Source organism: Electrophorus electricus, chromosome 17, assembly GCF_041902795.1.
Source record: "Electrophorus electricus isolate QZ-2024a chromosome 17, ASM4190279v1, whole genome shotgun sequence".
NCBI classification, from domain to species: domain Eukaryota; kingdom Metazoa; phylum Chordata; class Actinopteri; order Gymnotiformes; family Gymnotidae; genus Electrophorus; species Electrophorus electricus.
The window spans coordinates 22,137,501-22,155,000 of NC_137513.1; the positions used below are offsets into that span (position 1 = coordinate 22,137,501).

General features: G+C 50.4%; 1 protein-coding gene across 13 annotated transcripts in view; it reads right to left on the reverse strand.

The window, feature by feature from the left end:
* The window catches only part of robo2 (roundabout, axon guidance receptor, homolog 2 (Drosophila)), a 262,803-nt gene that overhangs the window by 96,917 nt on the left and 148,386 nt on the right, over window positions 1–17,500 (reverse strand). The window contains exon 1 of one of the 13 annotated variants that reach the window (XM_081699884.1): window positions 8,300–8,393. The exons of the other annotated variants lie outside the window; for them this stretch is intronic. Within the exon in view, the coding sequence (XP_081556010.1) occupies window positions 8,300–8,339 (40 nt within the window). The 5' untranslated portion in view covers window positions 8,340–8,393. Of the gene's footprint in view, window positions 1–8,299; window positions 8,394–17,500 lie in introns of those variants that run through there. 13 annotated transcript variants of the gene reach the window in all.

Here is a 17,500-nt window from a genome sequence, read left to right on the forward strand (position 1 = left end):
GAAGTGAGGAGATGCGATGGCTAGCAGCAATTCAACAGCAGGTGGACAAAGAGAACCAGAGGAAGGGACGCCAGACGCCGGCGGAGCGCGAGAGGCTGCGACAGGGACCACGATCTTCCCTGAGAAAGGCGGGTGGCGGCCACCCTCCGTCTGAAGAGGGCCCCCATCCGGACGGCAGCCCTGCGGCCGATAGGCTAATCAACCTCGCGGCTCTGCTATGCAAAAGCGCCTCTGATTATCGAATTATCCACCGCTCACCGTTAATCTCCTGCCCCCACCCCCCAGGGGAGGGCCAGGGTTCACCCTTCCCTGTCCTCGCCTCCTCGGAGGAGCAGAGCGTGGAGTGGCAACGGAGGTGGGCCACGTAGGAGGAGGAGGAAGAGGAGGAGAGCAGCGAGGTGGTTCCTGTGCTGACGCCTGCCGGAGCGGACCGGGAGGAACCGGACACTCGCAGGCGGACGGGGGCGACTCCGCAGACGGCCCCTGGCACCGGCGTTTGAGCCTTGGCCGTCTTCGGAGCTAATCGGAGCACGGAGCGAGCGAGTCGAACCTGCCTGCACCGGGCCGCGCGCAGGGAAGGCTCGGGGCTGATCTCCCACTTCAAAGACCGCATGGGCCGATCGATACACAGATTCAGTTCGCCCCAAATTTACAAGCTCATCAATATCGAGGTAGCGTGGGGCCCAGAACTGTCGACGAATCGATCCCTGCTGTGGAGCTACTGGGCTGATATGATGTGCTCTTTTTTGGGGAGGTTGCGTGGGGGTGGGATGGGACAAAGGTTATTTCATGAACCATGTGTGGATAATCGAGAAAAAGGTTCAGGTAGACAAAATGAATCTGATTCCATATAGATTTATAATGAAATATGGACAACTGATAGAGATTGCGGGAACAGACCGAGAAGAGATGGAGGGAGAGATAGATAGATGGAGAGAGAGAGAGGGAAAATAGGAGAAAGAAATCTACCTCTCCCCCTACTGAGGCAGTGTAATAACCTTTTAAATCATGTTTGACATTTTTAAGTTAGCCACTGTGGTAGTCCCAGGCAATATCGAGGCCCCGATATTAAAGGTCCTCCCTACCCATAATCTCATTGCTTTTGCTTCACAATCCTCAGTAGCAATCTCCCCCTTTCTGCAGGCCGAGCCTCCACCCCGGTCTTCCCGAGAGGCCCTCTGCCTCCGCTGACCCCGCCCCTAGTCCCCTGGCCCCACCCTGACACTGGTTGCTAACGGGAACCCACAGCTAAATGTGCACATGCATTACAGACGCTATGCCCGGACCAGCAGAGGCAGCCCAGCGTGCTCGGGTGGATGCTAGCTCTACTCATCCTAGAGGAGACAGGATCAAGGGGAGACCCCGCCCTGGAGACACCCTGCTTGGGGAGACACCGCCCTGGGGAGACCCCGCCCTAGGAAGACCGTCACGTAGACGGCGGATTAGCCAATGTAACGCTACTGCAGGGCACTAAAGGCAGTTGCCTTTAATATAATAAATTATATTCAGCCACAATGGATGATCAGACAACCTCTGAAAGACCACACACACACACACACACACACGCTGCCCTGCCCAGCCTGTTGCGTGGTGGCAATGTGGAGGAGGGCCTCACGGTTACGTGGCTCCCCTCACGGCTGAGTGCTAAGATCAGCGCCTGGCCTGGGCATAGCACCTGCACTACAGGGCCCCTTAATTAGCGACATGCGCACCGAATCCAAACGAGCGCCAATTACCCCGAGCCAGGCAGCCGGCATACGGCGCAGGCCGCAGGAGCGAGGCTCGCGCCCCGGCCGCGGGTAGCCTGCGCGCGTCCGGTGGAAGACGGGACGCTCGGTACACAGGACGGACGGACGGGTCCGATGCCGCTGACTCGGGGCGTAGCGCACACACGTAACGGCAGCTGTTATCTGCGTGTTCCTCCCTGCAGTATCAGGCATAATTGGTCCTCCAGACACCTGCCGTGACTAAGGGAGCGGAACTAACAGAACAGCTCTACACCCCCGCGAAATAAGCGCCCAGATCTTCCGGTGGCTTCTATCCATCATCTCGTGACGGCGTTCGAATTAATTATGCGTTCTAGTACTGAAGATTCGTCACATACCAGTCAATTGAATGATTCAGTGTTATTAGTGCAATTATTAAAATGCATTAACTGTTACGCTCGGTGTAGCACGCTAGTCGTAAATCTGTGCGATTTCGTGCTTATTAGCGCCGTAACCACGGCTGTTTGCGAGTGTAGCAGGAAGGTTCAGCGTGTACTGTACATCGCGCTGTACCCCAGTCTGTTCTACACACACCAGAGCAGAAACACCAAAGTTGTCCTTACACAGGATATATGCTCTAAGTCTGATCTCTGCCACGGTCCAGGCCTAAATGGGTCTCTTGTAGCTCGGGATACTGGTGTGAGGCATGTCATAGGAGACTGAGTTTCACCACGCAGAGAAATGTGGAATCATTAGGTGAAAATTAGACCTCCAGTTTACGTAGAAGGATTAATAACCACCTCAGTGCGTCTCTCTCAGAGTGAGACAATCTCACTCATCCATGCACAGACTCACAGGAAAGTGTGTGCGTGCGTGCGTGCGTGCGTGCGTGCGTGTGTGTGCGGTAGCCTGCCAAATACATGTGCATGGAGCACTACTTCCTAAAGTCACTCAGGGTCTGCCTCCTACATGGTGAGTATCCCAGCATTCACAGGAGCCTGCTGGCTGGAGGCACTGGGGCCAATCAGACAACAGCCCTTCTGTGGAGACGCTCACAGAGAAGCACTTAACATCTCTCAGTACTGGATATACCACATCACCACGGTTCCTAAAGCATCCGTGATTGCTTTCCCTCCTCTCTTTAATCTGTACATGTGTCTGACAAAACTGCCTATGTATCTATTTATATCTATGCAATATTATCCATCCATCCATCCATCCATCCATCCATTTATAGTTGATCTGCCCATCCATTGTTTGATCCATTGTTTGTTTTTATGATTATGAATATTTGCTGAAAATTAAATAAAGGCAAAAAATATACCAAAGCAATGATGTGAATCATAGATGACTGGACTAACTGACAGCCCATGACAGTTTAGTGTGTGGTTTCCATACATTAAGGAGACTAGGCGGTGATAGTGAGTGCACACACCAGCTTATGCCGGTAAACATTTTTAGAAAGTCACACACTGCTCCACCCTCTGGGCCCCAACATGGAGAGACACACACACACACACACACACACACACACACACACACACACACACATTAAAGACAGTGATCTGGAATGCCCACTGGGCTGTGTGTGAAGCAGTCATGCCTCAGGCCCCCTGAGTGTCATCTATCTACCACACAACACCTGCACACACACACATACTCCCCCCCCACACACACACACACAGAGAGAAGAAAGGACGAGTCAAGTATTGTATAAGCAGATGCATACAAAAACACCCTACTTGCATGTAAACGACATACACCACACAGGAACGCACACACACACCCACACACCCACACACCCACCCACACACACACAAACACACACACACACACACACACACACACACACACACACAAACAGGAAGAAAGCTTGCTGTAAAATATATCTTTAGAACTTAGACTCAGAAAGATATTTTTAGAACTTGGAGCTAAAACTTTCTAGCAGTCCCCTGCTGCTGGAGAACAGCACAGTGCAGAGAGCCAGAGAGCACACACACACACACACACACACACACACACACACACACAGAGAGAGAGAGCGAGAGAGAGAGAGAGAGAGAGAGAGAGAGAGAGAGTTGAGCTCTGTCTCACAGAGGATCACAGTGAAAATCAGAAGCATGGAAGCAAGCATGTGAGATATAATCACCCACCCACCTCCTCCCTCTCTCCCTCTCTCTCTCTCTCTCTCTCTCTCTCTGTCTCTCTCTCTCTCATATGCATAATGTGGAGAGATGCAGAGGGAGTTTAAGAGCTGTTAGAAGGAAATGGGGCAAGAAAAGACTTTGGGTGGTCTCAGGAGAAGAGAGTGGGTTGAAAGATGGTTGGGAGACGGTGCGTTGTGGACTGACTGTACATTATGTGTGTGTGTGTGTGTGTGTGTCCAGCAGATGGACCATTGTGTATGAGGGTCCCCCAAACACTGTTTTCTTTGTGTTCCTCCTTATCCCTCTCTCTCTCCCTCTCTCTCTCCCTCTCTCTCTCTCTCTCTCCCTCTCTCTCTCTCCCTCTCTCTCTCCTCTCCCTCTCCCTCTCTCCCTCTCCCTCTCTCTCTCTCCCTCTCTCTCTCTCTCTCTCCCTCTCTCTCTCTCTCTCTCTCTCTCCCTCTCCTCTCTCTCTCTCTCCTTCCTTTCTTCCTTTCCTCTCCTCTCTCTCTCTTCCTTCTTCTTCCTTCTTCTTCTCTTCTCCTTCCTTCCTTTCCTCTCTCTCTCTCCCTCTCTCTCTCTCTCTCTCCCTCTCTCTCTCTCCCTCTTCAGTCTTTCTTTCTCCTTCTTCTTCTTCTTCTTCTTCTTCCTTCTTCTTCTCTCTCTCCCTCTCTCCTCTCCCTCTCTCTCTCTGTTTTTTTGCAGAGCAAGCTCTCTCTGGCTGTCAGGTAGACAGGCGCCCCCCTGTCTAGTGAATGAGGAAATAAGTGAATGCGGTAGTGAAAGTGGAAACTATGACATTTTCTAATTTTCTGCACCTTCTCTCCCTGACGTGGTCTGACGCGGTGAATCACACATGAGGGGCAGAACCGCTGACTATGGCTCCCAGACCACTCCCAGAGAGAGAGAGAGAGAGAGACCGAAAACAAGAACACCATAAATCACTATCACAGCAGCAGGCTGTAGGGGTGACTGAAGTGAGGATTCTTCTATCCTCCGTCTGATTGAGACGTCCTGTTCCTCATGTCTGCAGACCTGCCGCCTTCGCCTGGGAACGCACACATCCTGCTGCTGGGAGACGCTTCTCTACGCCAGGACCGCCAGAGTCAGGCAGGAAGAGGCCGTGGATACATGTAACGTGTGTGTGGAATCACGCAGAGTAAATAAGTTGCATTACTTTTCTAAATTAATTCATCACACACACACACACACTCACACACACACACACACACACACACACACACACAGGCCATGTAAGTGCCTGTAAACGTGCGAGCATTCCAGCATATGGTTCCATTTTGCTCGCCGATTGCGGCTTGCTGTCTCCCCTGCTACACTCATTAATTACATCACTGCTCAGCAGACGCGTATATTAGGATCGGTCTGGAAGCCTGCACACGGCAGTTGGAAACTTTTCTTCACGAAAAAAAAAAAAAGAAAAAAAGAGGGGGGGTGGGGGGAGACTATTGGTGCCCAAGCTCCGAGCACTTCAATGGCCAGATGCCATTGGCTACCCTCGTTCTTCTAGACACACGTATAGATGACACACCACAGCTCGCTAAAGGATAGAAAGAAGGCCCCTGCAAAAAAAGGCCCTGTCAGCTCAGACATGCAAGGCCCGGAGCTCTTTATGTGGCCCCGGATTAAATATGAGCGTCTGCGAAGCCGACGCTTAATTACAGTGGATTGGGGTTTTTCATAAATGGCAGCTTGGTGGAACGATCGGTGTATTTAGGGCCGCGGCAGCCCAGAAGGAGAGGGGGTGGAGGTGGAGTCTCAGGCTGGGACAGAGCGGAGCGAGACGCAGAGGTCCAGTGATGTGGTTGGAAGGGAGCAGATCCAGACCAGGCTATAGGGTGCAGCTCCACCAACGCGTGTGTGCGCGTTCTCTATAGGGAGAGCTGACGTGGGTTTTGAGCTAGGAGAACGAGAACACACACAGCGCAGGAAGTTGGGTAATGCAAAAGCTAGGATAACCGCTGTTCTGAGAACAGTGCATACTGAGACAACACCGCTGTGTCGGCCAAGATTTAGCGCTAGGTGAAAGATTTGCTCAGGTGATAATTCAAGCGCCAAACTTTCAAGAAAATCAAAAGGGAAAGATAAATACTGCCCATGATGTTTGGGACATGAACTATAGAAGAAAAACAAATAGCAGGGATATATAACATTATTGTAGTAAATGTGTAAACTAACACACCAATCAGTATGTATGTCTAGCCAGTAATTATCGCAGTAGTTCAGCACAGGTTCATGGGATCTAACCACACACACACACACACACACACACACACACACACAAGAGTCTGAGCAATACACTTGCTGGTACAGAGCTCGACAGACAGTGCATTAAGGCCTTCTCATGCCTTGACCTCTGACCTCTGTGCCGCAGGGCAGGGTCACAGGGGAATCAGAGCCCCGAATGTCGTAGCTTGCATCTCCTACAGGACACCAACGGAATGTACCAGAGGCTGAGCCATATCGAGCGAGCTCTGACCCACACGTGACCACGCTGCTGGACTGAACCGGAGACAATCAGCGGTCAATGCTGGTCAACCGACCGGCTTCCCTGACCAGAGGCTAGGATCCGATGCGCAGCCATCAGACACATCAGAGCCAGTATAATAACAGCATCAGATCGCAGCACATTATTGAGAATATTCAGATTAGATCTGGATGTCACTACAAGTACAGTGTACCGGAACACGTCAGCGTGCGGCCGTCTGCTTTTTCCCCCGTTTTTTTAATAATAGTTTCTCACTTTATTCCTCCCTTCATACGTTCAGCTATTTATGTTTTTCTTTCAAATTCAGATTTCCCCCCCCGTCCCGGGTGTAGTGACGCTGTTGCCGTGTTGACATCCCCTACTGGGACCCGGGCGGCCACTGGGGAGCTTGTTACGGCGCCGCACCCATCAGGAGCGGCTTTTCGCTCCTCCAGCCAACTCACACCGTGAAGTTACATCAGATTCCCAGCGCTCAGCATCCCACGGGCGCACACAATCCCGGCGTCAGCTCGCGCGGATCAAGGCTTTCCGGGGAAAATGCATGACCTCCAGACAAAAGGAACACGCAATGAACGGCAAAATGACATCAAATGGCTGGCCTTAAATAACAGAAAAAGAAGCACGTTGAGGTGATCCGATTGGGGTCGGGGGTCTGTTTGGGGGGGTTAATATCCCATAACTGTGCCCACATTTATTTAGGGATTAGAGAGCCTCGATGCCATGGAATTATCAACCCTATCTCACTACACTGCCAGTACAGTACCGCGTGTGTGTCTTCCGTGATGAGGACGACCCAAAAACACAACTGGTCAGCAGTGAGGTCAGATGCTGTCCAGTCATGTACGGGCTAGAGGATAGCAGAGAAACGGAATAGGGAGGACGTCAAGGTGAAACCAGAGGGCAGGTAAAGCACAGGGAGGCATGGAAGTGGGTGTGGCCAGGGGGAAGGCCACGCCTTCTGCAGCCATCGTGATTCGAGCACAGTTCAGGAAAAGAGCCCACGTGTGGACGTGAGCCGCTGCCGCCGAGTGGGAGGCGGAGCCTCGCCTGCAGCACCGCCCTCCGGTGGCGGGCTGACAGCAAGCGAGCGGCCTCGTTAGGGTGGAGGAATGCACACACGGGATCTCTGTGCAGGGGCTGTCTGCCCTGCATCTGTGGAGCGTTGGGGGGTGTCAGCACACAGATGCCAAGCTTGGGCACAACCCCCCATGCCCCTGGGCTAAACACACACACACACACACACACACACACACACACACTCATTAGGAGCACTGACAGCACCCTCTCCGACTTCGCCCTGATTCCACATCATTAAAGCATGTAAATCTCCATCAGTTGTGTACATTACACACGGACGCTTACGCACACGCACATGCACCTGAACATGCCACCATGTCATGGTTAGAACCCCAATTAATCCCAATTAACCTCCCAATTACAGGAGAAGTCTCACAGATGAATCACAGAAATGTAGAAATATAGTATAATATCTCAAAGTCAGTCTGTATTGTTTGCAGTGTTTTTTAAAAACTCCATTCTGTTTAATGTTTTTTTGTGCCTCTGTCTGTGCTAGTGTGAACTATCGCCAAGATACTACCTAGTAAGCGCTGCTGTAATGTACTTGGCCAATAAAAGCGCTTCTGATCCTCTGTGCTTGTATTATACGTCTTTCAGTTTTCACCTGTTTATTCTTCATCTACTGTTTTTGTTTACTTCATTATTCATTATTTATATGCAAGTGCGTGCAACTGAGAGAAAGAGAGATAAAGTGGGAAATTTTTAGATCTTCAGGCCAGGTTTTTTAGATTGTCAGAAACAGAATGAGATCTTTACATCTTCAGGCCAGGCTACAAGTTCAAACTTAGAAGAAAGTGCAAAAAGATCTCCGAGCCTTCGAGAAGATACACGCACACACGAGAAAAACAAAACAGCAGACTACTCACCTGCATCCGTGAATCGGGAGGTCGGCGGGATTGGAAACATGGAGAGAGGGAGAGGGAGAGAAGAAAAAGAATTAGACAACAACACTCTTACAGGTTTCAGAGAAAATACAGAATGAGCGTGAACAAAACTAATAACATCTACATATGCAGAGATACATATCTGAACAAAATAATTCCCCCACTTCTAAGTATTAGACCGGTAGAGAACGAGGAACTGGAGAAAAGAGAGAGAGAGAGAGAGAGAGAGAGAGAGAGAGAGAGAGAGAGAGAGAGGAGAGAGAGAGAGAGAGAGAGAAGAGAGAGAGAGAGAGAGAGAGGTGGGTGGACCAGAGAGATATCATTAATGCTAACAGATAGGCAGCAGTCTCTACAGGAGCACTTCCAGCCCTGTTCGGGGTGAGCAATGTTTTTGACAGGACTCGATTTTTATGCACAATGCCCCAGGCCTAGATGGGTGGACCGCCCACTGAGACAAGATTGAGCAGTCTGTGTGTGTGTGTGTGTGTGTGTGTGTGTGTGTGTGTGTGTGTGTGTGTGTGTACTTCCCTGACGAGCGTACTGTAGCTCTTACCACAGTGGGTTTGAAGGCAAAACTCAAGAATCTAAATGTATTCTTCAAAGAAATCTGCAGAAAGTTCCCGGAAAGCCAACCACTGAGCAGGCAGTGAGCCACGCCCCCTTCTAACCTCAGAGCCAACCACTGTGCAGGCATTGACCACGCCCCCTTCTAATTTCAGCGGTGACAAAGCCCTTAGTCTGACAGTAACCATGCTGCTGGCGGCTTTTCAGTGAAGCGTTTTACGGCGTTTTCACTAGTGTGACAGTGTTTCCACACATTGACTCACAGACACGTGCATGAATACACACCCACGCACATATACGCGCACATGCCCACGCACACACGCACACACACACACACACACACACACGTACGCGCATACGCACGCACACACACACACACACACACACACACACACACACAAGGCTGATGTGTTGAAGGCTGTGGTGGTCACAGCACTATGGACAGGTTCTGTCAGCACAGGCCCTCTGGCTAACAGACTCAGACAGCTACTCGATGTGGCTGGAGAGAGCAGCATTGCACTAATGACATTATCTGCATATCAGCCAGAGACTCTCCTCCTCGTCTGTCTCGCCATCCCAGAGTGTCTCACTCTCCTTCTTTCTCTTGTCTGTCTCTTCACTTTCTCTTTGTCTCTTCCTCTGTTTCTGTAATAATTCTGTCATTTCTCTCTCTCTCTCTCTCTCTCTCTCTCTCTCCCTCGTCAATTTCAGCAGCCTAGTCAAAGCAGGGTGACAAGGCTCTGATGTGTTTGTGTGTGTGTGTGTGATGGGGGTTGTGTGCACTGACCTTTCCCCATCTCCTCAATGACCTACTTCAGAGGGGTGGAGGGGTAGAAAATGACATGGCAAATGGATGTCTGCATTGAATAACTAAAAAGCCCATGAGTAGCTCTCCTCCCCTGTCTCTAACCTTCAGGGGGACCACGGCGACCAGCCGGTTCGGACAAATGCGCGGACGCGTTTGAGATGGCTGCTGGCGGCCGGTCTTTAGCAACCTTATCGACGCTAATCTGTCTTGAGCCTCTAAAAGCCCTTGTGTTAATCCCAGATTTAATAGATGTTCGCTGCTTCCAGACAACAGCCAGTGTGTCATCGAATCCACGCAGATTAGCCCAGCGCGTGCTACGCCCGCCGGTGCAGGGAGACGAGCGGCAGATGGGAGCGTGGGATGTAAGACGCTGGCTCGCCGATTAAAGGGTGAGCGCTGTTTTAACGTAATCCAAGGAATCGGTGAAGTTATGGTGGGACCGGGTTTCCCTGGGACGTGCAAAAAACTCCTGTGAACGTACGTCCAGTAATGAATGCAGTGGCTGCTATACTGGTATACCCGAAACTGACCAGTAATGAATGCAGTGGCTGGTATACTGGTATACACGAGACTGACCAGTAATAGATGTGGTAGCTGGTATACTGGTATACACGAGACTGACCAGTAATAGATGTGGTAGCTGGTATACTGGTATACACGAGACTGACCAGTAATAGATGTGGTAGCTGGTATACTGGTATACACGAGACTGACCAGTAATAGATGTGGTAGCTGGTATACTGGTATACACGAGACTGACCAGTAATAGATGTGGTAGCTGGTATACTGGTATACCCGAAACTGACCAGTAATGAATGCAGTGGCTGGTATACTGGTATACACGAGACTGACCAGTAATAGATGTGGTAGCTGGTATACTGGTATACACGAGACTGACCAGTAATAGATGTGGTAGCTGGTATACTGGTATACTGTGCATGCTGGCAGATGGGCACTGAGTAAATGCAGCTTAGCATGGACTTACCTAACGTGTCCAGTGAGTGTAGGCGCAAGGTATGTTGCATGGGCTGGTGTGTGTATATGTAGGTGTATTGATGGGAAATACACCTAGACGCCCAAATTTGAATGATGTCCATCCGTCCATCCATCCATCCATCCATCCATCCATCCATCCATCCATCATTATCTGTCTTCCTACTCTGTCTCTCGCCGTCTCACTCTCGCTCCGTTTCTCCCGCTCTCCTGTGACCTCCACTAACTGACTAATCCTCTCCTGGGCACTCTGCTATCAGAGGTTCAGTCAGGCAGAATCTATCAGAGATGGAAGAGGAGGAGGAGGGGAGGAGGAAGAGGAGGAGGGGCAGGGGTGAGACTGCATATTCGGGCGTGAAGCTCTGGCGCCGGCGCATAGCTTAACGGCTGGAACTTCCGCACGCCCAAGAGATGCTCCAACCGTTTGGAGATGAAACAGTTAAATAAATGAGATCTAAATGTCAGAACCTCGCTCTCATGAAAATGGGAGTCACTGAGCCATGTTTAATCTCAAACAGCCATATGTTCTCACACACACACACACACAGATAAACACACACCCAGTCCACAGATATGATTATTTATTACACTAAGCTGGACTCTTCCGCGTCCCTGCCCTTGGTGAGCTGTTAGATTTAAAAATGCTGACTAGGCCCTTAAAGCAGTTGGTGGAGGGATTTAATCAGCAGGCCGGAGTGCGGCCTGTGAGGATAACACATGAGCGCCGGTCTGATGTAGATCCTCCGTGGCGCTGAATTTCAGCGGCGAGCGGTGAGCAGGTCTCAGCGAATCCGGCAGCGATGCGCGACATTAAATTAAAAGTTTCTTCCACGCAGAACGCTGCAGAACCGTACTAACGCAGAGAGTTTCCCTACTGTACGGGCGGCCGACATGAAATTGACATGTTTAAAGTAAATATGTCCATTTTGGGATTGTTACGCCCACAACAATCTGGGTCGTCTGGCCACAGGACCGGTGCAGTTATGGCAGCTGTCGGTTCCTGCAGACTGCAGGACTCAGATGAGCACGACATGAGAAACATGTCCGATCTATTTCAGGGTCATGAAGAGTTTGGACAGAGTCGATTACAGAGGCTGGTGATTTCTTTCCCACTGTCCTCTTTTACCTGCACGCATGCACACGTGCGCATACACACACACACACTCACACACACACACACACACACACACACACACACAAGCAGCAGGCAGGCACGTAACTGAATTGTCGGCAAAAAACAGGCAACTAAAGGAAGAATTCAAGAATTATGACAGTGAAAGAGGGAAAGTGCAAAAGAGAGAGGGAGAGAGCTAGAGAGAGGGAGAGAGATAGAGAGAAAGAGAGAAGGGGAGAGAGAGAGAGAGAGAGGGAGAGAGAGGGAGAGAGATAGAGAGAAAGAGAGAGAGAGAGAGAGAGAGAGAGAGAGAGAGAGAGAAGGGGAGAGAGAGAGAGAGAGAGAGAGAGAGAGAGAGAGAGAGAGAGAGAGAGGGGAGAGAGAGGGGGGAGAGGGAGAGAGAGAAGGGGAGAGAGAGAAAGAGAGAGAGAGAGAGAAGGGGGAGAGAGGGAGAGAGGGAGAGAGAGAAGGGAGAGAGAGAAAGAGAGAGAGAGGGGAGAAGGGGGAGAGAGAGAGAGAGGGGGGAGAGAGGGAGAGAGAGAAAGAGAGAGAGAGGGGAGAAGGGGGAGAGAGAGAGAGAGAGAGACAGAGGGAGAGAGAGAAAAGAGAGAGAGAGGGAGAAGGGGGAGAGAGAGAGAGAGAGAGAGAGAGAAGAGAGGGGAGAGAGGGAGAGAGAGAAGGGAGAGAGAAAGAGAGAGAGAGGGGAGAAGGGGGAGAGAGAGAGAGAGAGAGAGAGAGAGAGAGGGGAGAAGGGGGAGAGAGAGAGAGAGAGAGAGAGAGAGAGAGAGGGGAGAAGGGGAGAGAGAGGGAGAGAGAGAGCAGCCACTTTCCTAGCGCTAGCAGGGACACGCTGTGTGAGGGATCGGCCCGGAGGAACATCGTGACATCAGGCCATAAGGAGAGCTCTGTGTTTCAGATGAAAGAACAGGCTGACAGACGAGCGGGACGTAACTGCGGCAACGTGTTACTTTAATTACAAACAAACGCTTGTTATTGGGGAATTTCAAAATAAATAAATAAAATAATAATTAAAGTCAAATATATCCTCTTCTCGTCTGGTTAAATCCTTTGTCAAGGCTGTGAGGCGTGTAAAGACACTTGTAGAAAAACGAGTGAGGTGATAATTAACATTCTCTTCCCAACATCGTTACATTAACAAAGCAGAAATTAACATTTGAGATAAAGATTTAAGCCCTCCCCTGTCTTTTGAGTCTCCCACCATTTGGAGGCTGGCGTTAACAATATTTCTTAAATGCCTTTGAGCAGAATACTATGTCTCGCAGTTCTAAGATGAATATGCCCATTCTGGCTGGCGTGGAGTTTCCATACTGAAGGAAAAATGTTTCCTCCTGGAGGTCCCTGCTTGTCTCTGTAACCATGACTAACAGACTGAGATGCTGTGGTCCGGGGGGCGGGAGAGACGCCTGCAGTTGCCCAACCCCCAACTTCGTGCAGCGGCAGGCCCCGCCCCCCAGGTTCCTCTGCCCCTCCCACACACTGCTCTTCGGGAGCGGCCCCGCCTCCTGCTTCTCTGCAGACGGCTGAGAGGTAATGACATTACATTCTCCAGGCTCACTTTCCATTTTTGTCATTTACTGTAGGGCAACCAATCATGCGGGAGCGCTCGTGAGCAGGGCTCCGCCCTCCTGTCTTATCTGTGGCTCCATTTCCCACAACACAGGGGGGCTCAGCTCCCTTAACTTTTGACCTTCATCATTTGTCCACTTTGTTTAAACTATAAGAAAAGTCATTAGGTAAAGGTGAGGGTGTGTCCAGTGGAGGGAGAAGCATGTCTGCCCGCTAGATCACTCTCCCATTAACTCCTGGATCACTCTTCCATTAACTCCTGGATCACTCTTCCTTTAGCTCCTGGATCACCCTTCCTTTGGCTCCTGGATCACTCTTCCATTAACTCCTGGATCACTCTTTCTTTGGCTCCTGGACCACTCTTTCCTTGCTCCATCACTTTGAGCTCCTCTCCTGGTGCAGTCTGCTCCAGACGGCTGCTCCCGGCCCCGTAGACGCCCCGCAAGCAGGGAAGACGTGCACACAGACGCTCACTGGAAGAGTGCGTGTTCGCAAGAAGCAAACACGGCGCCAAGAGCTGCTTCCTACCAAGTGCACTCTCCCTTAAAGAGGCGAGGCGGGGCGAGGCCGGTCAGGCCACGCCGGGCGCTGCGCGGTCTGCCCCCGACCTTGGGCTGACCAAGGCTTCACATCGCAAAAGGATGTGAAATAAATAAATAAATGGAGTGAAGGGATGAAAAATCTCATTTGAACATCAGGGCCATCCTTCAGCACAATTTATGACAGGGTATAAACCATGACATCAAGTCCTTGGAGGACATCAGACACCCCAAGGACCCCCACCCACCTACACCTCCCTTCCACCCACCTACACCTCCCCTCTCCTCCCTGACACAGCGACAGTTAATCACCCTCTGAGACCAAGCTGGACAGCAGGGCAAATAGAGGACGCTTCACGGGCCATGGATACCTCTGAAGCTTGGACAACCACTGACTTCTAGAAGCTGGGCTAACAATGTCTGGAGGATTCGTTGTCCATGGCACAGGGACGGCCTCGTGTAAATGGAGAGAAGGCAGACGCGTCCCTGTTAAGCTGTGGGGGGGTTTGGGGGGGACGGGAACAGACCCTGGAGGGCCCTTTAAACGCCCGTTAGGCTGAAATGCTGAAATTACATTCGGATGCAGCAGCATCCCAAGGCTACGGCCACTTACTGCTTTTAATTTGTCTGCTCTCTGAAGGGCCAGAGAAAGCGTGTGTGTGTGTGTCTGGGGTGTGGTGGGGGGTTTTGCAGAACCATGCACTGGCCATAATTGATTTATGGTGAGTGAATAAGTCACTGATAAGGCGTTGTTTTAGAATCGGGCAGGGTAGAAGCCACGGCCCGGGAGGAGGAGGAGGAGTGTGGTGGAGGAAGAGCAGCCTAGAGACATGTCCCTCCATGTACCAAGCCAGACACCTGCTCTCGCTCCAGCACAGCACATGCAGCTAAGACAAAATAATCGCACCTTTATTACCACTGCAAACATGCGCGGTCACGGTGTGACACACACACACACACACACACACACACACACACACACACACACACACACACACTGCTGGGTTATCATGTATTTTTCATGTTATTCCGCTTCTTTCTCCATGCTTGGCCTGTAGCTCCTGACAGCACGAATCGGCCCTACCGCCCAGAAGAGCACACACACACACACACACACGCAAGCAAGCACGCACACACACGCACACAAACACACACATGCATGAACACTCACACACACACACACACACACACACACACACACACATGCACACGTGCACACACACACCATCATCCCCTCCCTACTCACTACTAAGTTGGAGGATCTAGGACTGCATACATCCCTGATCGTGGATTGCAGCAAGAAGCAGGAGCGGCACTACCAACCTGTGAGGATCAGTGGAACCACGGTGGAGAGAGTAGATAGTTTCAGGTACCTTGGTGTTCACATCTCGCAGGACCTGTCCTGGTCCCGCCATACCAACTCCCTGGCAAAGAAGGTTCATCAGCGTCTTTACCACCTCAGACGCCTAAGAGACTTCAGACTGCCCTCCAAGGTACTGTGGAACTTCTACACCTGCACTATCGAGAGCATCCTCACGGGGAACATCACAGTCTGGTTTGGGAATAGCACCAAGCAGGACAGACAAGCACTCCAAAGGGTAGTGCGTTCAGCAGAGTGCATCACTCATACGGAACTTCCTGACCTGCAGACCATCTACTACAAGCGGTGCCAGACCAAGGCCAGGAGGATTGTGAAGGACCCCACCCATCCCAACAACAGGCTCTTCTCTCTGTTGAGGTCAGGGAAGCGCTTTCGCTCCCTAAAGACCAAGACAGAGAGACTGAAGAGGAGCTTCTTCCCACAGGTCATTCGTGCCCTGAATCAGGGAAACTGTGGGGACCACCACCACAATGTAACATAACTGTATATATATTCAATTACCACCATGTAACATAAAAACTGTAAATATGTCATTTTACAAGATGGATCTGTACATTCTGTACATTGTGTACATACATATACACACAACCATATACATTGTACATTGTGTATATAAACATAATATACATATATTGTACATACATTGTTAATATATTTTTGTACATATATAGAATATATATTTCTCCTTGCACCCCTGGTTTCTTTTCTTTTCCTCAGTTTGGACAGAGCACTCTCAACCATTTCACTGCGAGTTATACTGTGTATGACTATGTATGTGACAAATAAACCAAACTTGAAACTTGAAACATGCACACATACACGCACACACACATACATGCAAACACACACACACACACACACGAATGCACACATGCACGCTCGCACACACGAATGCACATGCAAAAGGCACATGTAATAAACATACACCCACTGAAGAGACCCCAATTACTGAGTAGGAGAAACAATCAGAAAGGGGATCAAATAAAGCGGCCTGATTAGCATTCGTCTGTCAAAGGAAGGCGCCTAAATCAAAAGCAGCGGAATTATTCTGACAGGCTTCAGAGTGGAAGCCAGCTAACCTGCTGAATAGAAGAGCATCAGTACAGGCAGCTACGCACACAACATGCCAGATGTCAGGCTCTTAACGGGGGGGGGAATGAAAATCAATTTCCTTTCACCCCTCTTGACAGCCAATCAAAAAAGCCTCGGGTTTTTAATCCCTGTTTTTTCCGTATCACATCCGTCTGAAGAACACACCTCCGCTTAATATCCTCGGCTGCGGGCTATGGCGTGGCTGTGGAGGAGAGTCGCGCTGGAATGCCAGCCGAGGGGATGAATGCGGGTTGCCGCCGTGAGCCTCGGAAGGATCCCCCCGACAGTCATCATGGTGAACGGTGTCACTCAAAGCATTCAGCGCCACAAAATGCAGGGCCAGAGAGTTAACGGATTACAGCTAGTTACAGCTGCACTGTGAGAGATTTAAAGAACCGGCATGGGGGAACAGGACAAATCTTATTATGAGATTTATATATATATAGACACACACACACACACACACACACACACAGAAATAGTATTAATGTGCCTAGAGTTGCACATGTAGCGATACAGAATGTTGTTCTCTGGTTAGTGCGACAGAACTCTCAGGCAGAAAAACTCTAGGAATGCCTCGTCTAATAGAAACTGACACAATGTGCAAATTCCTGCCACAGGAGACATCTGCACAAATGAGCCGATAATTTAATTTTTTCCATTAGGGAAAACAGTGAAGTAATAAGTTGAAGACAGTTCCAGCCACCCCATTAATGTCTTCATTTTCCTCTAGCATGCTGACTGTAAGGACTGGCCCATCACAACAAAGGTTTAGACAAAAGGGAGGCCGTTTAAGGTCACATTTCAGTGTGCGTTCCCTGAGAATTCTCTCCGAACTTTCACCGAAGGCTATCCCTCAGAGGCTCGGGTAGTCCGGAAGGAGAGTTCCAGGTCTGGCAAGACGCTTCCAGAAGCGTCGACCAGCCTCTGCCGCTGGGTTCCGCCGTTATGTCCGTGTTACCGTGCAGGTCGTAACACCGCATTCCGGCGGTGTCTGTCCATCTGCGCACCGGGGTGGCGCGGGCCATTCGATGTGCACCCCGCCGGCGCAGTAAAGGATCCTGGGAGTTGGAGTCTGTGCTTGTCTATTATCTGAGTACTGGCA